Here is a 21,950-nt window from a genome sequence, read left to right as displayed (position 1 = left end):
GATAATTTGGATATGGGAGAACTGGAAAGATTGGACAGCAAGGAATTTCAGATGGCATTATTGGTGAATTTAAAGACTGATCAAATGTAATTTTGTGTAGCAGGTCCCCCTACCTGGTTGTAGAACAGATTGATGGGCAGTTTAATGTCTGGGAACATAGCTACTGGGCAGGAGTCAGATAAATTCACCATCTTATGGCTATCTACACGTTGTGACTTATATTGCTGCTAATGGATGAACAAAGGACCAAGATCTCCTCTAATTGCTTGGGAGAGTCAGGAAGTGCACAGGAGTGAGAGTCAGCTCAATATTGCAGGTTGTGAATAGGGCATTGTGAGGGAAAATGAGAAATATTATGGGATGGATGATTCACAGTGAGGAAGCGAATGGAATCTCACCTGCAGAGTGAATAGAATATGAGTAGGGTGTGGGCACCAAGCTGGCATCATGGTACACGCACTGCACGCATTACCCAGAGGCTTGAGCTAATGCTAGATAGACAGAGGTTCAAATCCCACTCCAACAGTTGTTGGATTTTAAATTTAATTCATGAAATTTAGAATTCAAAGTTTATGTCAATAACAGTGACAATTATTGACCCTTGACTGTTATAAAAACTCATCTGACTCTCTCATGTCCCTCAGGATTGGAAACCTGCCATCGTTACCTGGTCTGGTCGACGCACAAATCCAGATTCACAACAATGTGGCTGACTTTTAATGTTTATCCTTTGAAGTGATGCAGCAAGCTAACCACTCTGTTCAAGGACAATTCAGGATGCCTGCGATATCCATAACCCATGACAAAATAAGCTTTTAAAATGGGAGTATTGAAAAGGGAATGATAATGGATATCATGGCTGAGAGAGTATACAGGACATTGGTTAGGCCATTTTTGAAATATTGTGTGCAATTCTGATCTCCCTCCTATAGGAAGGATGTTGTGAAACTTGAAAGGGTTCAGAAATGATTTACAAGGATGTTGCCAGGATTGAAGGGTTTGAGTTATAGGGAGAGGTTGAATACCCTGGAGGCTGTTTACCCTGGAGTGTCAGAGGCTGAGGGGTGACCTAATAGAAGTTTATAAAATCATGAGGGGCATGGATTGGGTAAGTAGCCAAAGTCTTTCCCTGGGGTGAGGGAGTCCAGAACTCGAGGGCATAGGTTTTGGATGAGAGGGGAATGAAACAGATTACAAATGGGAGGTGGAAAACCTGGAAAAATGGTGCACTGAGAACAACCTAGCTCTCAAAGCCAGCAAAACCAAGGAACTCATTATTGCCTTTCGGAGGGATGTTACTCATGCCCCCCTACACATTAACAGCACAGAGGGGGAATGAGTGGAGAGTGTCAAGTTCCTGGGAGTGGTCATCCACAACAAGCTTTCTTGGACTCTTCATGTGGATGCACTGGTTACAAAGGCCCAACTACGTCTCTTCTTCCTCAGGCAGCTGAGGAAGTTTGGCGTGATGGCAAATACCCTTACCGACTTTTATAGGTGCACCATCAAGAGCATTCTGTCTGGATGTATCACTACCTGGTATGGCAACTGTACCATTCAGGATCAGAGACGGTTACAGAGAGTGGTGAACTCGGCCCAGACAATTACAAAGGCCAACCTCCCATCTATAGAATCCATCTACTAGGCCCACTGTCAAGGAAAGGCTGCCAGCATTCTCAAAGATCCATCCCACCCTGGGCAATGTTTTTCTACAACCTCTACCATCGGGGAGAAGGTACAGAAACCTGAACACACGCACCAGCCGGTTTCAAAACAGTTTCTACCCTACTGTTGTTAGAATACTGAATGGACTCACAGACTCTGAACATTCACCTGTACCTGTGTTTTTGTTTTTGCTGCTGTTTACCTATTATTTATTTATCTACGCTATTTAACTCTGTGATCTGCCTGTATTGCTCACAAGACAAAGCTTTTCACTGTGTCTTGGTACACATGACAAATTCAATTCAATTCATTCATTCATTCAATTCATTTAAAAGGGACCCAAGGGGTAACCTTTCCACGCAGTGGCTGGTGTGTGTATGGAATGAGCTGCCAGAGGAAGTCATGGAGGCTAGTACAATTACAACATTTGAAAGACATCTGGGATGGGTATATGAAGAGGAAGGGTTTAGAGGGATATGGGCCAAGTGCTGGCAAATGGGACTGGATTAATTTAGGACAACTGGTTGACATGGAAGAGTTGAACAAAAGAGTCTGTTTCTCTGCTGTACATCTTTACGACTCCATGACTCTCTGACTCTATATGCAGGAATATAGAATGGAGGTTAAAGGCAGATTGGTCATGATCTTATTGGTAGGGAGAGCAGGCTCAAGGGGCCAAGTAGTGCACTCTTGTTCATTGTTTAGATCAGAGTGGTGCTGGTCAGCTGGTCTGCACAGATGAGTAGGACTGAAGGACCTGTTTCTGTGCTGTACACCTCAATGACTTTATGATTCTAATTAATGAGACATTGAAGAGGAGTCAATGGGAGATCACGGGGGGAATGAATGGGTTAATGAGTGAGGGGAATGAATGGGTCATTGAGTGAGGGGAGTGAATTAACATATGCCTAGTTTTCCCTTTACTTTTTCAGAACAGAATAAAGCATATTGTACAACAAGGGTTATTGGGGTAGGCAGGGCATTATTGAGGAGTTACTGAGAACAACTACACACTGCAAAGGCAAGGAATGAATCATTTTTGCGGTTATGCGCATTCAAGCGTTCTTGTGTTTGCTCAGACATATGCAATAGTTTCTTTGGGAGGACAGAGTACACTGAAAATGTATCTGGACAAATGGAGTGTACCGATTGGTCACTGGGGTAGACAGGCTTGAGCGAAGAGGGTAAAAACAATGACTGCAGATGCTGGAAACCAGATTCTGGATCAGTGGTGCTGGAAGAGCACAGCAGTTCAGGCAGCATCCAAAGTGCGGCGAAATCGATGTTTCGGGCAAAAGCCGTAGCTGCTGGAAGAGATTGACTTCAGTGGTTAATGGGAAAGTTTCTGTAGCTACAGGTGGAAAGAGTACAGTGGGTACTTACTGAGGTCGAACTGGTGCACGGAAGGATTACTGGATCAAATTAGAGTCCAATGATGAATAAAGATAGTTGGAATTCCCAGTTAGTCCCGACACATTACCAAGCAATAAGAGGATATGAACCATGTTCACTTGGTGCTTTGTTCATCCAGCAGCAGCTTTACAAGTCACAACATGTAGAAAGCCACTAGACAATAGAATTACTGACTGCTGCGTATGCAGTATGTAGGACAGGGCTAGTGAAGTAGGCAGCATATTACTGAAGGATTACAGAGAAAGCCAATGTATGGAAAGGTGTGCCATTAGAAAGTGTCACCTGTAGGCTATGTGCATAAAAGCCTGATTGGGCTAACTAAAACACATGGATTAGCTCAGTCCCACTGTATACCAAAGTCAGAGCTCTTTAAACTCTGCAAAAGGAAATACATTCATTTTCCTGAAAAAGGAGCAAACGATAAATATTAATTCAATATGCTAAACTTCAGAAGAAGTGAACAAGATAAAGAATGAAGAGTTTTAGAGACACGGGAGGCTATTAGGAGATTTTATCAGATTAACTGAGGATGTGTGCGGCTTGAACTGAACTGCTTGTTGATCTGAAAAGTATCGGTTATCCTTGCCACTCAGAGTTGAGGCAAGACAATTCAATGCAATTAAAGTTTAGCTTTGACAGTTGACATTTCTTATCAAACCTTCTCCTGGAGGATGAAACGGGCACGATTTGTCAGGTAGTGTTATGTGAGGGGCAATAAATCCTTCTACTTTTAATTTAAAAAATGATATAAAAATGTGATAAACATGCAATTAACTTTAAACGGTTGCTCCTTCATTTTTTCAGCTTCAATTGGATCTAAGACCTCACTGATCTTGATGCTTAAACTCTTATGATAACATCAGTACTTTGTCGACATGAGTTCTGGCTATTGAATGTTCCAAAAAGCCTGACATTCTGAAATAAGAGACAAAAACTCAAGGGTTTGTGTTTGTGAGACGTCAGATATCGCTGCTTACCAGAATGCAGTGAATCTTGTTGCCTCTGACATCCACAGTGGGAGCCTGAAGCAGTCGCCAGTCCCGTCCTTTGTTATAGGTGATGAATGTCTTCACCTGTCTTTGTACCTTTTTGTTAGCCAGGAACATTCCCTTTATCCCTGCTACCTAGGAAAAAGGGTTACAATTGAAATACCATCAACAGAAATGGGGGCTTGCTTTTAAAACATTCAAGATATTTAATTTTCAGGTTTGTATAGTTTTCACCAATCACTGATAAACTTTGACATTTGAAGTAGCCTCCTTGAAGTGACTTATTTTGGGAATTAACTGTGAAAGATGCCTCTGATTGTACGAGGAGGTCTCTGCACAAATGACATATTTAAACAACTATCAGAGATTTCCAAATTGTTTTCCCTGCCTGCAGTCCAACAGGTAATTGGTTTAAAATCTCCAGGAGAAGTGTATAATATAGAAAGATGGATTTTTCTTTTTAACAGCATTCAGTTTTGACTTTAATGCTACAATCAAACAACAACGTTCACTAAATCCATTATGAGGATCAGCCACAAACACATTAGTATACTTCCTAAACAGGCTAATCTGATTTTCTCTGAGCTAATTTAATCCCTTCCTCAGATTAGCCGCTGGAATATTGGCTGTTTGTTATGTAAATACACTGGAAAATTGAGTTTCATTCATGTCAGGTTTCAGTAAAATAGAAACCTTTATCTTAAAGAGTACTGTTGAGTACAGACATTACATTACCTCATAAAGGTCAATCATAACATTCCCCTCAGGGCCTCGGCTGCTTTTCACATTCTCTAAAGCAATCGTGAAGTAAGCTCCTCCTGCATCGGACACGTATAGATTGTACGTGTCATTCTGGTTCCATTCTTGCACAGCGGCAAACACTTGATTGTCGTCAGTGCTGATGATGTGCATATCCTGCCAGGACAACAAAAAGTTTAAGTTGCACTGATCCTACTTTGAGATCACTGTTTGTGATGGAAAATTAACAAAATTCACATTTACCCTGAAATCCATTTACTCTGAAATCTGAAAGACAATGCTTTACTAAATTTAAAACTTTCTGACACTTTGCTGAAGCCAGCAGTCGAGGGACGGCTTGTCTCTGCGGAACTTTGTAAACATTCAACAAGAGAAAATTATAAGAACAGTATGTCCACAACCAGGGAATGAAAAGAATGACAACTCAAGCCTTCGCAGTCTTTGTCCTTGAGAGCGTAATAAGAAACTGTATAAGACAAATACCTGAATTATGCTCAGGATCCTTGCACAAGGTATTGTTGTCAAGTGCATGTGGTCCCTCTGCAATGCAGAGGTTAAAATTAATAAAGCTCTTTTTGGTTGCTCTTGCTAGTAGTTGAGTTGAGTCAATTTAATTTCCATGACACTGTTGTTAAACAAGCTCCTGCCGCATCACGTCAGCAGTAGGGAGTGCGAATCTCAAGCCATCCCACCCAACCGATATGCTCAGACTAAATAATGAGGCATTCCCAGGCCAGAATTACCACATAGTTGGGCCTGTTTCTGAATGCGCTTTGAGGGCAAGATCTCAATGCCTGGTTTGGATGCCCGGGGAAATAGTGCAGTTGAAACAATGCGAAGTGTAATTGAATCCTTTCTGTTTGTTTCTTGGATGTGAGTATTGCTGACTAGGTCACTCTTTATTGTCCATCCCTGGTTGTCCCTGGGAGATTGGTCATGGATTCCCCTCCCTATAGTCCCACTCTCTCACTAGAGAGAGTTGACTGATGTTGGTTTAATCTGAGGATCACTACACCCTCAGGCGAGGGGAGAGGTTGTGAAGGAGAGTCCTTCTTGGTAACCTCAAGAGGCATAGCAGGGTTTGAAGGTACCTGTGTACTGCTCAAAACATTCATAAAAACAGATAAACCGAGGAAAACACTGCTCATAACTAATTGTGACAAAGAGTTTCATCATCTCAAACTATTATGATAAAAGGGGGCGGCAAGGTGGCTCAGTGGTTAGCACTGCTGCCTCACAGCGCCAGGGACCCAGGTTCAATTCCACCCTCAGACCACTGTCTGTGTGGAGTTTGCATATCCTCCCCGTGTCTGTGTGAGTTTCCTCTGGGTGCTCTGGTTTCCTCTCACAATCCAAAGATGTGCATGTTAGGGTGGATTGGCTGTGCTAAATTACCCATGGTGTTCAGGTATGTGTGGGTCTGGGTGGAATGCTTTGGGAGGGTTGGTGTGGCCTCTTTCCATCCTGCAGGGTAATGCCATTCACAGCCTGAGCACCTGGATTTGACCATGGCATAATTTTTCCTTTTTGTTGTTAATGATATTCCACCCAGTTCTTCAGGCAACGCTTCTCCCACAGCCGTGATGACCAGGCATAGATCAATTGGTCAATGTCTGCATGTGTGTGGCACCTTTGCTGCCTACCTGTAAGGAGGCATTATTAAAGCTGGACAAGACACTAGTCAGATCACAGCTGGAATACTGTGAACAGTTTTGAGCCCTTATCTAATGACAGACATGCTGGCCTTGGAAGCAGTCCAGGGAAGGTTCACCCGGTTATACAAGGTATGGAGGGACTCTGAGGAGATGTTAAGACGCTTGGGTCTGAAATCATTGGAGTTGAGAAGAGGAGCAACCTTATAGCAGCAGAGCTGGGGAAGGGACCCAAAACATGATCTCTGATTTTTCTGCACAGCTGCCGCCAGACCTGCTGAGCTTTTCTGTTTATGTTTCTGATTTACAGCATCCACAGTTCATTCAATTTTTAAGATTTAGCAGGGTAGATGTGGAGAGGTTATTTCCCATTGTGGGAGAGTCTAGGACCAGAGGGGACAATCACAAAACTAGGAGGTTGTCCAATTAAGACAGAGATGAGAAGGAATTATTTCTCTTTAAAGCTGAGAGAGACAGATTTTTAATCAGGAAGGAAATTGGGAGTTATAGGGAAAAGGCAGGAAAGTGGAGTTGAGGATTATCAGATCAGCCGCAATCTCACGGAATAGCAGATCAGGCTCGATGGGCTGAATGGCTCTCTTTTGCTCCTTCTATTTGTGACCTTGTGATAATAATCTTGATGCTCCAGAAGCAAAATGTGTGTGAATTGTTTTTCGTTTCAAAGCAAAGCAATAAGTTGTCATGCAATTCAACTCATCCATTTAAGACTTTTTAAGTCAATACCAGGGCTTGTTTACTTAATCATCCCACCTTGCTTGGAGGTTTCTGACTTTTATCCCATCCCTGTCTGTGACTGGATGGATTCAGTTATTAAGTGACCCACCAGCTGTTCCCTCCTGACTTCACCTTCATGGCCTGTTCACAGAATCCTCTTGACACCTTACTGGTGTTCCTCTTGCTACACAGTCAGCACTTTGCACTATTTTTAACACCTTTATAATCTCTGTTTAATATTTAAAATAGTGCTTGAGGGAGGGAGACTTAAACAAAAACATTAAATCACTTTGAAGCTCTCAGCAGGAAATGGTTGGTTCTCTTTGCATGGTTAAGTTCAGGTGATGCAAAGACTTATCTTTAGCTTGATCTGCTTTATGTTTCTGAATGGACTAATCAATAAACTACATGGACATCAGTTACCCAGTCCCTCCTGTCTAAGTTATGCATTTGTCATCACTGGGAGTATTTAGTCTGTATACCCGTATACCTCATGTATATGGGTTACTTCTGAAAATAACCCTGCCTTAACTTCAATCCACTCTGGAGTGTAAACTCAGAGGAGAAGAGCTGCCTTGCACAAACATCCTCTTTGCACAAGTTGACATCATGTTAAAACTGAGGCACAAGCGTCTTATGTATTTTGTCGCAGTTTAGGGTAGTATTTTCCTGGCCAATGGGTGAAGGGAGTAGCCGAGCAACAACACCACTAGGATATTGCTTCCCTTAAAGGGTCTGAGACAGGGTTTAAGAGTAGATTGTCATTTCTGCTTTATGCACTGACATTGTTCAGTCTGCATTGTGATACCTCTTTCGCTCTCCATCCAAGGGCAATGTGTAATCTATACATTGAGAGATGAACATCATCAAATGGAAGTATCATCAGTCAGGTATGGGACATTCAATAAATGCAGGGCAGTTGGCACATACTTGGATATTTGGAAGCAGTGGCTGTTTCTGAAAAAGCCAAGAAACATTTAGGGATGGTTCTGCCATGTATCCCCTGATGCGGAAGTTTGCCAGAGAAGGGCAGAAATCCAAGGACCACATTTAAGGTCCCGTTTCAATAGTGAGCTTGCATTTAGCCAGCAGCAGAATGCTCCTGCCATCTATGGAGGCCACTGACTCAGTGGAAGTGACAACCTTGCAATGGTCTAACGTCTTCAAAATGGAGACTCCTTTCCCCAAAAGAGGGGGCTGCTAGTAGTAAGGGTCACACCCACAGATCCAACTCTGCCACTGAGGCAGGCTCCTCAACAATCACGTTGGTCAATGTCTATCTCTCTCAGTTATCCCGTTGATGGTCTCAGAGTTACTGGCTCTCTAATTCCTGCTGACATCATCAGGAATTCACCCACCATCTGGAATTGGGTAGTGAGCTCCATGGCGATCAAATAAGGAAAACCTCTGGAAATATTCCTTAGTTGAAGAGTGTGGCGCTGGAAAAGTACAGCCGGTCAGGCAGCATCTGAGGAGCAGGAGAGTCAATATTTTGGGCCTATGTCCTTCATCAGGAATGTTCCTTAGTCAATCTCATTCTGTCTATCTTTACCCCTGTCCCTGTCTCCAGAGTTGGACCACTGGATCGGTCCACGCACATGGGTAAGGTGCGGAGCAGGGAACCTTCCTATTTTTACTGCCTGCTGTTCAGCATATTGGAAGGACTTTTAAACACTGACCATCAATCTGCTTTTCCATGTCTGATAGCACCTTCCCAGGCCAACACACCTTCGCATGAGTCTCAAAGGCAGAGCTTCTGACTCAGAGGTAGGGACACTACCAATGAATCACAAGACCTCCCAGTCTGGGAGACACGACTGGGATAAAATTGATACTTTTTATCTGTTTTATGTAAAATGGTATGTCAAGGTCAATTCTTGAATCCAGAACATTGGGACAGCCCAGATGCCCAATATGAGACATTAATGTCTACTTCTCCTGATCTGTTTAGAAAACCCCTATTGAATTCTGGATCAATGGTTATTGAGTGAAAACTTGGTTGAGCCAGAAAGGATTCTGCTCATGTTCCAGGTGATGGTGGTTATTTCTGGTAACCTGATGGGAGAGGCAGCATTGGGCAGATTTTAAACATTTTCAACTATTCATCATTTGAGGCATCACCTTGTACTCAAAACCAATGAAGAGTTGCTGCTACTGTGATGTGAACATCAGAGAGAACAACCACGTTGTAAAAATATATTACTTCCCTGTTCTCTATTGTTTCATTTTTTTACCTCCTGTTATGGATTGTGGAATTGTTTTAAAAGAGATTCCTCTTGTTTTACTTCCATACAAAGCTCAAAAAAGCCAAGTCTGTACACCAGACGGCAACTAAACCCCTCGATTACTTTAATTTTCATTAACAGAATATGGGCATCACTGGCTGGGTCAGCATTTATTGCCCATCCCTCATTACCCAGAGGGGAGTTAAAAGTCAAGCCCATTGCTGTGGGTCTGGAATCACATGTAGGCCAGACCAGGTGAGGATGGCAGTTTCCTTCCCTAAAGGACCTTAATGACCCAGATTTTTATTTTGACAGTCAGGATGGTTTCATGGTCATCATTAGATTTTAGTTTCAGATTTTGTATTGAATTCAGATTCCACCATCTGCCTGGTGAGATTCAAACCATTAGTTGGGTCTCTGAATTAGTAACCGAGCAACAATACCACTAGGATTTTGCTTCCCTTAAAGGGTCTGATACAGATTTTAAGAGTGTACTGTCACTTCTGCTGTATGCACTGACATTGTTTAGCCTGCATTGTGATATCTCTTTCGCTCTCCATCCAAGGGCAATATGTAATCTATACATTGGGAGATGTAAATCATTGGGTATGGGACATTTAGTAAGTGCAGGACAGTTGGCACACACTTAGCTATTTGGAAGCAGTAGCTGACAAGTAAACCTAGTGTTTTCTGAAATCATGAGAAAAGGAATGCATCTCTTTCTGCATCAGAATTAAGGCCACAATTTCGAACAATAGGCCAAGAGGACATTTAATAGGAAAAGGAAGGAATCAGGTTCACTGTCAAGTCTTCAGCTTTGGTTAAAGATAGTACCTCAGGAACTCAGTGGGTGTATCTCTCAGGTAACTAGGCTGGATAGACTTGGGCTATTACACCACAGCAGTGCTTGAGAAGTTGGAGAAGATACCGTAAGCATTAATCCTCTAATGGTGACATGGTGTGTCTGCAGTGGCCTTTGTCCCCTGCAGCCCACCAGGGACACCAGTGTCGGGCATGTTGAAAAGGAGGCAATAGCTACCAGGCAGTGTCACTGGAATAGTAATTTGGAGTTGCATATTGGTATAATGGACTTAATCCCATCATGACAGACAGAGATGTTAAGACATGACCTTATAAAGACCATATAAAAATACACAAACCCCGTCAGGCCCTTTGAGAAAGGAAATCCATCGACCTCACCTTTGCTGGCTTACATGTGGCTCCAGAGCCACGGCAATTTGGTTGACTTTTAATGCCTACCCTCTGGGCTCACCAGGGACGGGCAGTAAAATCTGGCCCAGCCAGTGAGACTCACATCCCTTAAATAATTACACAGGAAATGGATTTTCCCTCTTGATTGTCAGTTTACAATTGTTTGTCCCATTCCTGGTGAGTAAGAAGACTTGTGTTTATTATTTAATATTTATTCACTTGGGGGACATTAGGTGTCACTGGCTGGGCAGTATCATCCCTAGCTGCCCTTCAGGAGGTGGGGGTGAGCTGCCTTCTTGAACCTACTGTGGTCTACCTGCTGTAGGTAGGCTCAAAATGCTGTATATCCGTCATGTGTCACATCCTCCAGATGCCCTCACAGCCCATGATGTAGGTGGAAATATAGATACTGTTGTAATATATCTAATTCTTTTCAGCAAGCTCTTGTACTCAGCCATGTGATAATGACTAGATGACTGGCTTTCATTGAGGGATTGTAGGGATACTTCCCCTGCTCTGTCAGGGGATTGTTTACATTGAGGAGAGAGAGGGAAGATGGGAGCTCAGTTTGACATCTCAACTGAGAGATAGCAACTGTGGCAGCTCCGACTGTGTCACACTGAGCATCAGACCTGACAGCATGTTCAACTCCTGCAGTGAGCCATGAACTCAACTTTTGACTGGAAAGCAGGAGTGCTGACACTGAGCATGGCTCTGGGAATGGTGTACCTGGTGAGACGAGGCATGTCAACACCAATGTACAACTCGGCTGAATCTGGAGAGCTCCTGTTTTGAGTTCCTAGCCATGGTCCTAATGTTCTGTCAGAGTCAGTAGAAGCTGATCAGTGAGGAACTTTGTTAACAGGCTTGGAGCTCCCAAATGAGAAAGATGTGTTAAAAATACCCTGTCTCCATCAGCCAGTTCCCCTGGCCATACCGCTCAAATACATGTTACCTTCTGATAATTCCATTTTGTTTGTAATTCTGATATAATTAAATATAAAACACTTTCATCATAAAATCATTGTAATGAGATACTGTGCAGTACAGGAGAAGGTCTCTGTGATCAAAAGAATGTCAAGATTTCACTTCTTTTTACCTTGGGCAACGAATATTTGGGGAGTTTCATTTGTGTGAAGCTCTGTCTTCGATATGACACGTAGTAAGTCACCCGTCCACCAGATGTCACCTGGTTAGTGAAGCACAAGACAAATGTTACACTTGGTTTTTGTTCTGGAACAGAAATTGGTTTATGGGCAGTAAACAATTCATGGAGAGCAAATGCGCAATAAATATTAATAAATGTTCTGCCTTGACCCTCCGGGTGATAAAGATAATGATCACTTTAGCCCAATCACCAAAGCAACTTGGTAATTTATTTTTCTCTTACAATACAAACAGAAGTCAACAAAGTGAGGCTTTTCTGTGAACGAGACCTGTCCTGAAGTCACTGCCATGGCTGAAGTCTGACTGTGAGGTGCAATTAAACACATAGCTGAAACAACAGCAGTGAAGAAATACTGAACACTGCAAATTGTTACTTTGATTTCAAAACTCTGACTGATAGAAAATGTAATAAATTATGTTAATATTTTGATGTTGGTCAATCCAGAATCTGGACTAGCTTCATAAAATTGGAAGCATTTCCGACAAACGAATTCATTCTATTGTACCATTGGTGATCATTGCTTCCCTATTTATTACATTGAGAAAGGACAAGGGTCAAACTTATAGTGTTGACTATAAATTCAGAGTCAATAGAGTCTACTTTCTTTCATAGTATGCATTCAAGATACATCATAGGCAAGGTGACTCTGCACATTTTGAAATACTTTGATAGTCTCCAAGTCTGAGCCCCTCTGCCAAGCCTTTTGTTCTTCCGCTTCCACACTCTGTCATCTCTCCACATGTTTTCGTACCTGACCATCCATATGGCTGCCATAAACTGGGAAAACAGCTGACTGTTGCAAATTGATAAGTGGATTATACAGTAAAAAGTGAGGTCTGCAGATGCTGGAGATCAGAGCTGAAAATGTGTTGCTGGTTAAAGCGCAGCAGGTTAGGCAGCATCCAAGGAACAGGAAATTCGACATTTCGGGCCAGAACCCTTCATCAGAGCCCTTCATTCCTGTTGAATTTCCTGTTCCTTGGATGCTGCCTAACCTGCTGTGCTTTAACCAGCAACACATTTTCAGCAAGTGGATTATACAGCTGATGTTTGGCTCCTCCAGTTAATGTTATATTTCCTTTTCCTGTCCTTTTACTGGCTTGGCGCTAGCTTGTTCCTTGTGACATTGACAGAGAACACCTAATTTGGAATGCTTGTCAGCTGAACAAACAAGGAAATAGATCACCCTATTTATTGTAATTAACCTGCTTTTCTCAGTCACTTGCCAATCAAATCAGAGATTTCTTTCCTTCAATCAGCATAGATTTATTGGTTGATGAAGGGCTTTTGCCTGAAATGTCGATTTCGCTGCACTTTGGATGCAGCCTGAACTGCTGTGCTCTTCCAGCACCACTGATCCAGAAATAGATTTATTGGTATACCTGCGTAATCATAAAAGGGACCTGTTTAAAAATCAAGTACATGAGTATCTTTCAGATGTGAAAGACCTATTTTTGTCCTTTTTTTTATCATTTTGAGAGAATTCATAGATTGTTCTTTTGCTACAAATGGTCTCAGGAAGATTTTGAACTATTCGGCTGATATCAATTACTGGGTTTAGTTGGAATGGGGAAATTGAAATGCAGAATCCCCATGTCTCACTATGTGCTTGTTGATTTTAATGTTGTTGAAAAAGTGACCACCGAAAAACTTTTATGCTAAATGCTCCTTGTCCCTTCACTGTCTCTTAGGTCTTTATAACGACCCAAATTTATCCGATCCGTATGCTGTTTCTTTATCCAAAGGGCTTCTTTTGGTCCCGCTCATTCATTGGTGAACACGATGGCAGTGTTAGGAAATGTTGCCCTTTCCACTGGTTCAAAGCTTTTTATCCTTCAGTTAGACTGTTTTGCAATCAAAGCTGTTTTTGATTTGAGCTCTCAACTCTTGCTCCTTCTAAAGTGCCATATGATACACCCGGACACCCGGAAGCGGCAAGGACAGACCACTATAAATACCGGAAGAAACATCAAAGAAGCGCTTCGCAGGAGGCTCCAGAGCACTGATGATGTCGCCTAGCCAGGGGACGAAACGTTTGCAACAAAAACTTCCAGCTCGGTGAACAGAACCACAACAACGAGCACCCGAGCTACAAATCTTCGCACAAACCTTGCCATATGATAGTCTGACTGATCCTTTGCCGATATGGAAGATGCTGAAATTAAGGTGAACAATACCTTAACTATTTCCAAGAAGTTTAATGGAAAGGTCAAATTAACAAGTAAGTTTTCTTTTTTTTTTCACTAATCCTGTTGACAAGAATGAGCAAGCGGTCCACCCAATGGAGGTTTACTCACTCTGTCTTGTGGTCAGAATTTTTAGTCTGTTTTAATAAAAGTTAATGGAATGCAGCAATTTCTATGACCTGTATGATTAGCCTACTTAAAAATGCAAGGCATTTATCTCGCTCAGTTTCGAGGTTGCAAAATCCCAAAAAGAAGTGATCTGTAAGATTATGCTATTCTATTAATATTTTCACACGTCAGCAATAATTCCTCAAACAGAGTTTCCATCTGAAACTTTTTTTCTAATGATCGATGAGACAGGATTTATTTCCACTGGTGAAACTCCCGTGGCGATGTATATTGTAGACAATAGACTTTCTCTCGATGCTCCTATTTTGCTGACTCTCTGCTTGCCATCTGTCTTTCAGTTGACTTGTATTTTTCTCTCTCATGTGAGAAGTGACAGTGAGTCAGGGAGATGAGGCACCGTAGCTTGCATTTGAGGGGATTTGGGCAGATGAACGTCCACTGGTGGGTGAAACTAGGACAAGAGGGCATAGCCTCAAAATTATGGGGAACAGTTTCAGGCCTGAATTGAGGTGGGTTGTGAATCTGTGGAATTCCCTGCCCAGTTGAGGCTTCCTCGCTGAATGCTTTTAAAGCTAAGGTAAATAATCTTTTGAATAATAATGGAAATAAGGGTTATGGTGAGAGGGTGGGTAAGTGGGGTGAGTCCATGAAAATATCAGCCATGATCTTATTGAATGGTGGAGCAGACTCGGGGGGGCAGAAGGCCTACTCCTGCTCCTGGTTCTTATGTTCTAATGCTCTAAGTTTCCATCTAATTCCTTTCCCCACTCTTTGAACTTGCCCTGGTTTCTCTTGCAATCACTATCCATTCACACAACTCCTCCACTTGTCACCATGGCTATTATTACCATTAGTCGTCTCCCCTCCCCCCATACAGATCCATTGTGCTGGGTCCCAATACCATCTCCTTTCCCTTGTTCTGCTCTCACCTGTGTCCTACCATATCCACATTCCCTTCTGCAGCCTGCCTACTTCCACCTTTCACTGCTGTTAGCCAATGTTCCCGTGGAACATTTTCCTTCCAGAAATCAACTTTTCTTTTGAAAATCTCAAAATGGTTTGAGGAAAGATATCCTGGTTACATCTGTCTCAGTCTGACTCTCGTGTTGATTGGTAGGATTTTTAAATTGCTGACAAAACAAGTTTGACTGGGACTTTCTATTCCTTTGAAATTTTAACTTATACATTTAAAAAAAGTTCAATTTAGTATGAGCAAAGGCACATTGGGGTGAATTTTACTGTATAGAATGACTTGGAACAAGATCAAACATGAGACATTTGAATGGGGGAGTAGGCCATTCAGCCCCTTGAGTCTGTTCCATTATTCAGTGAGACCATGACTAATCTGTTTAAATCCATTTATGTGGACTGGGTCTGTCAAAGGGTTTCTCACGTAGCCACATCTGTTAACACCTGATTTCCAATTAGCAGCAGTGAGTACAATCAAAATTCCTATGATAATCAATGCAGTCTGTTCAGTAGGACACTCTAACTGTTCAACACCAAGCTGTAGGAATTGGCATAAAGAGGGAAAGAAATCTTGGAAAGGAGTCAAGACAGACAAAGGCCACACTCACTTCACTGGTACCTCCTTGGACGTGCTGCTAGGATCTCTGAAGACACAAAGGAATTATATCTCACGCAGTAACAGGAAGGTGAAGATTGCCATTGAAAGTGGAGGTTGCTGAGGCCTCGAACACCCTCCTGGATCCACTGCAGGAAACAGCTTAATGAGCTAACCAAGTCAGAAAAGATCAGGGCAGGGGCCCATTCACCCATAAAGCTGATGCATGTCCTTCGCAGCACTTCACACATCTCTGTCAGTGCACGTCCCATCCTTACCTATCTATTCCTCATAGACATCTTTTGGCACAATGCGCCTCTCCATCACCTCAGAGTCAGTCTCAACAAATCCTCTCCATCCATTGGGTTGACACTTTTCACGAGTCTCACTGATAGCTCTCTCCTTCCCCTCCGTGCAGGACGGAGAGTAGGGGACAGCAGGGTGACAGTGAGAATCAGAGGTGCTCTCAACAACTGACAGCTGGAGAGACAGAGGTGCGAGAGATCTGCAGCACCTCAGCAGATACACACAAACAAACACTGTCTCTGTATGCTCAAGAAAACAAACCTCTTGAATAAATGTTACCAAAATTAGGCTTTTAAATATCATATCGTAGTTTGTATTCAAATAATTTTGGGAAGCAGCTGGCTGTGTAAAATCAGCAGAGACTCAGCAGTCTGAATTTCTATTGCTGTAGCGTGGGAAATTGGGGGTGGGGCAGAGTATATCATATGGCTTTACTCCATGTAAGGGAGGTGATGGGCTAGTAATATTATCATTAAATTATTAACCCAAAAACCTGCGGAGTGCTCCATGGACCCAGGTTCAAATCCTGCCCTGACAAAAGTTGAATTTCTGGAATTAAGAATCTAATGATAACTGTGAAACAATTGTCAGGGGGAAATCCCACCTGGTTCACTACTGTCCTGCGGGCAAGGAAACTGCTAGTCTAGCCTACATGTGACTCCAAACTCACATCAATATGGCTGACTTTGAACTGCCCCCTGGACAATAAGGAAATGCTGGCCCAGCCAGACACAGCCACATAAAAGGAAGGACAAGGTACATCATTCTACTCCTGTCTTGATCAAAACTCCATGGTGATTGGTCATTTCTGTTTCTGGATAATTGCCTGGAGTCCTAACAGATACTGTTTTCTAAACCGAGACAGGCTGTTTTAGATCTATGTGTAGGCTTGACTAAACACGATCTCCCATGTATTTGATGCTGTTCTTAATGTTTTAGAATAATTCTCCATCCTCAACTGGAAGCTGACTCAATACAATCTCTCCTTCAGATTCAAGCTTGATCCCATTTGGTGGCTTCCTAGTAAAATACACTAGAAACGTATTTCCGCTGATTAACCTTCATCGCTACACTCCAAAAGCAAGCTAACATTGCCATGAATGATTGATGAACAACAGACATCATTAAGGACTATTTTGAAAAGAATCAGATCTTTTCCTTATCCTATTTGCCTTCATTGTTTTGTGTTCACTGGTTAAAAAGAGCAAGAACAAGTATCAGAAATGATCTAATAAACTGGACTAAAACAAAGATGCATGAGGCAGTTTTCCATTTGATAGAAAGATCAGAATCAATGCCAAATAAGAATTGGGTGAGATAAAAGATAAATTGGTAGGATTGATTTTTCTTGAAACAATTTAGATCTCCAGAAATGCCATAGAACCAGAGCGTTTTTTTTTCTCTTGATCCAGATCTGAGTGACAATTGATTGAATTGAGGTTTGTATTCAATAAGACTTTATTTGTTCCAATTTTCAATGTGCCTGCAGACAACAGAGTCTGAAAAGGTCATCTTTTAATTTTCTCAGAATTAGGCAAGGGCTTTAGTGTATGGGTTCACATGCAATGTTATATTGCAGCCTTAAAATGAGCTCTTTATTTACATGGAACAAGATTTGATTAAGTTCAATCAAATCACTTTATGCTTCAGATTTTCAAAGTCTTTCCCCGTTTAGAAATAGCCTCCATTCTTCCAACCAATGTGCATAATCTCACATTTCCCCACATTGTATTCTGTCAGCCAATTCTTTGCCCACTCGGCAAGCCTACTCAAGTCCCTCTGAAGCCTCCCTGCTCCCTTAACACTACTGGTCCTTCCTCACGTCGTTGTGTCATCCGTATCTTTAGTTACAATGCCCTCAGTTCCTTGGTCCAGATCGTGAATAGTTGTGGTCCTAACACAGGCACCTGTGGAACTGTACTTTCCATCCTGAAAAAGATCTCTTTATCTCTGCCTTCTGCCATAAGCCAATCCTCTATCCATACTAGCACTTTGCCCCAAATACCAAATACTCTTGTCTTATTTAGCAGCTCTCTGTGGGCCTCTTGTCAATGGCTTTCTGGAAATCCAAACAGATTATGCCCACTGGCTCTCCTTTGTCTAACTTACTTATTACCTCCTCAAAAACTTCGAACAGATTGTCAGGTATGACCTCCCCTTGATGAAGCCATGCTGACTCAGCCCATTTTACCGAGCACATCCAGTACTCCAGAATTGCATCCTTAATAATAAACTCTAAAATCCCACCAGTGAACAATATTCTGTCTTCTCCCTTCCTTCCTTCTTAAACAGAGGTGTTACATTAGCTATTTTTCAATCCTCTGGAACCATGTCTGACTCCAGTCATCCCTGAAAGCTCACCTCCATAATCTCCTCAGCTTTCTCCTTCAGAACCTTGGGTTGTAATCTATCTGGTCTGAGTGATTTCTCTGCCTTCAAAATCATAGAATCCCTAGAGCATGGAAGCAGACCATTTGTCCCATCAAGTCCACACCCACCCTCTAAAGGACATCTCACCTGAACCCACCACCTATCCTTGTAATGTCGCATTTCCCAAGGCAAATCTGCCTCCCTGCACATCCCTGTACACTATGGGCAATTTCCCATGGCTGATCCACCCTAACCTGGACATCTTTGGATTGCAGGAGGAAACCAGAGCAAACCCACGCAGACATGGGGAGGATGTGCAAACTCCACACAGACAGTCACCTGAGGCTGGAATCGAACCTGTGAGGCAGCAGTGCTAACCACTGCGCCACATGCCACCCTTTCATCCTCCCCAGCATCTTCTCCTTAGTGATGGCCACTACATTAACTTCTACCTCTAGAAATTCTTGAAGTTCTGGATTACTATTGGTGTCTTCTACAGTGAAACCTGATTCAAAGTACCTATCTGGTTCCTCCATGACTACTTCACCAGCCTCATTTTTCAGGAGTCCAGCATCTCTCTCTCTCTCTCTCTCTCTCTCTCTTACTCTTCAGTATCTAAAACATTTCCTGCAGCCTTCTTTTATAACACAAGCCAGTTTATTCTCATATCTCACCTTTTCCCTCCTTCCTGCTTTCTGAATTATCCTCTGCTGGTTTTTAAAGGCCTCCTAACCCTCTGGCTTCCCACTAATCTTCATCACATTAGATGGTTTCTCTTTTGCCTTTATGCTGTCCCTGACTTCCCTTGTCAGCCGTGGTTACCTCGTCCTCCCCTGAGTATGATTCTTCTTCCTCGGGGTGAATTCCTGTTGTGTCTCCTGAATTTCCCCCAGCTACTCTTGCCATTGCTGTTTCAATGTCTTCCCTGCTGGACTTCCCTTCCAATCAACTCTGACCAGCTCCTCCCTCAGACCTTTATTCAGCTGTAATCCTGTTACATCTGATTCCAGCTTCTCCCTCTCAAACTGCACTGTCATATTATGGTCATATTATGTTTACTGGCCTCTAGGGTTTCCTTCACCTTAAGCTCCCTAATCAGGTTGGTCTCATTATACAACACCAAAACCAGTCCTGCCAGTTCCCCAGTAGGCTCTACCACAAGCTGCACCAAAGAAAACCATCTTGTGGACATTCCACTAATTCTTTGTCTTTGGATCCTCTGCCAACCTGATTTTCCCAGTCCACCTGCATATTGAAGCCCCCCCCAGACCCCCCCATGATTATTGGAATAGTGCCTTTCCTACATGCCTTTTTTATCTCCTGATTTCATTTCTTTCCTCCATCCTGACGACTGCTCGGAGGCCTGTACACACCTCCCCTCAGGGTCTTTCTCCTTTTGCGGTTCCTACACTCTACCCACACCGATTCTCCACCTTCTGACTCTACATCAATTCTTGCTCTCAATTTAATTTAATTTCTCACCAACAAGGCAAGCCAACCTCCCACCCCACCCCCGTCGCCCAGCTGCCTGTCCTTTCAATATGCTGGGTTCCTTGGGGACTTAGTTCCCAGTGTTGATGCTCTTGCAGCCAAGTCTACAAGCTCATTTATCTTGCTTCATCTAGAATTAAATATCTTGTGGCAATCATGAAACCACAGCAATTATCAGGGGAAAAAACACCTGATCCATTAGTACCCTTTAGGAGAGCAAATGTGGCATCCTTATCTGGTCTGGTCTACACGTGACTCTGGACCCATAGCAATGTGGTTGACTCTCAACAGGCCTCTGAAAGGGTCTAGCAAGATACTCAGTTATGCCCATTGCTCAGTAAAGAAATGTAACTCTAACGGATCACCAGATATTAACCCAGACACTGGAAAAGGCAACGGCAGAAACAACTCTGTCGACCCTGCACAGTCCTCCTCACTAACATCGAGGGGCTTGGGCCAACATTGGGAGAGCTGTATCGCAGACTTGTCAAGCAACAGCCTGACACAGTCATACTCATGGAATCACACCTTACAGACAATGTCCCAGACACCACCATCACCATCCCTGGATATGTCCTGCCCCACCCGCAGGACAGACCCAGCAGAGGTGGTGGCACAGTGGGTTACAGTTAGGAAGACGTTGCCCGGGGGAGTCCTCAACATTGACTGTAGACCCCATGAGGTCTCATGGCTTCAGGTTAAACATGGGCAAGGAAACCTCCTACTGATTACCACATACCATCTTCCCTCAGCTGATGGATCGTTACCCCTCCATGTTGAACAACACTTGGAGGAAGCGCGGAGGATGGCAAGAGCTCAAAATGTCCTCTGGGTGGGGGATTTCAATCTCCACCACCAAGAGTCACTCGGCAGCAGCACGACTGATCGAGCTGGTCAGGTCCGTAAGGACATCGCTGTTGGACTGGGTCTGCGGCAGGTGGTGAGGGAACCAATAAGAGAGAGAAACATACTTGACCTCATCCTTACCAATCTGCCAGCTGCAGATGCATCTGTCCATGACAGCATTGATAAGAGTGACATCTACAGAGTCATTCCCACAAAGCTGACCCTTGAAAGAAATGTCCATTGAGCAGACTAAAATTGTTCCTTGTGCTCCTTTTATCCCTATAACAGGTTGCCCATTCTTGGCTGCCATTTCCAAACAAGCTTCCCTGTATTACTGGACCGATGGCATCAAAGATTTCCTTTTGATCAACGTTACACTGCAGAACCAAACTCATACAGACATGAATGATTCATGACAGTGACACTCATTTTACTTAATGAATGCAAAATTCACCAGAAGAAATTTTTTTTAAAGAAAATATTTGATGCAATTATTGTGCACTTTCTGGGAAAATGAAGCAAATTAACAAAATATTAAAACCCTGACTTTTCCTATTCTATTGATTCAGCCATGAACTTTGTCTGCTTTGGCTCATTAACAATTACACTTCCTTTATTTAGAGAAAGACAGTTCAAAACCAGAGTTGAAAAGTGTGGCACTGATAAAGCACAGCAGATCAGGCAGCATCCGAAGACCAGGAGAATCGACATTTCAGACATTGCTGATGAAGGGCTTATGCCTGAACCGTCAACTCTCCTGCCCCTCGGATGCTGCCTGACCTGCTGTGCTTTTCCAGCGCCACGCGTTTCAACTCTGATCTCGAGCATCTGCAGTCCTCACTTTCTCACAGTTTGGAAGCAGATGTGTATGTAGACAGAGAGATGTGTCGGGTAAATTGCAGGCTGGAGTGGGGAGAGGGTGATAGCAAACTGAAAATCCAGAAGTCAACATTTCCACACAACTGTAACGTTTCAAAGACACATCATGGACATGATGGCATTGCCCATTCCGAGGGGATAAGCAGGGAATGCCGCTGAGGAGAATGCAGGAGAAAAAAGCTGCCTCCTCCAATCTGGGACTTGGAATTTTCAGGCCTGAGGGCTCAGAGACTGAGACAGTGATGGGTGTCAGAAGGTCAGAGGTCATTGGGGTGACAGCAGAGGCCATGGTGAGGTGAGTCATCGTGTTGGTAATCCTGGGAGGCAGGTGAGTGGGAGAGCGTGAGGTGCTGCCAAGGTA

The 21,950-nt window shown here is 43.1% G+C and overlaps 1 protein-coding gene across 1 annotated transcript in view; it reads right to left on the bottom strand.

Annotated features, from left to right (window-relative positions):
- The window catches only part of LOC132826396 (VPS10 domain-containing receptor SorCS1-like), an 815,604-nt gene that overhangs the window by 204,212 nt on the left and 589,442 nt on the right, over nucleotides 1-21,950 (bottom strand). The window contains exons 9-11 of the mRNA XM_060842288.1: nucleotides 11,750-11,839; nucleotides 4,803-4,982; nucleotides 4,056-4,202 (exon numbers count right to left, since the gene is read on the bottom strand). Coding sequence (XP_060698271.1) covers nucleotides 4,056-4,202; nucleotides 4,803-4,982; nucleotides 11,750-11,839 — 417 coding nt within the window. The remainder of the gene's footprint in view (nucleotides 1-4,055; nucleotides 4,203-4,802; nucleotides 4,983-11,749; nucleotides 11,840-21,950) is intronic.

The sequence above is a fragment of the Hemiscyllium ocellatum genome, chromosome 22, assembly GCF_020745735.1.
Source record: "Hemiscyllium ocellatum isolate sHemOce1 chromosome 22, sHemOce1.pat.X.cur, whole genome shotgun sequence".
Lineage (NCBI taxonomy): Eukaryota > Metazoa > Chordata > Chondrichthyes > Orectolobiformes > Hemiscylliidae > Hemiscyllium > Hemiscyllium ocellatum.
Note: the sequence above shows the minus strand (reverse complement) of the source record. Positions and strands in the feature narration are given on the sequence as shown.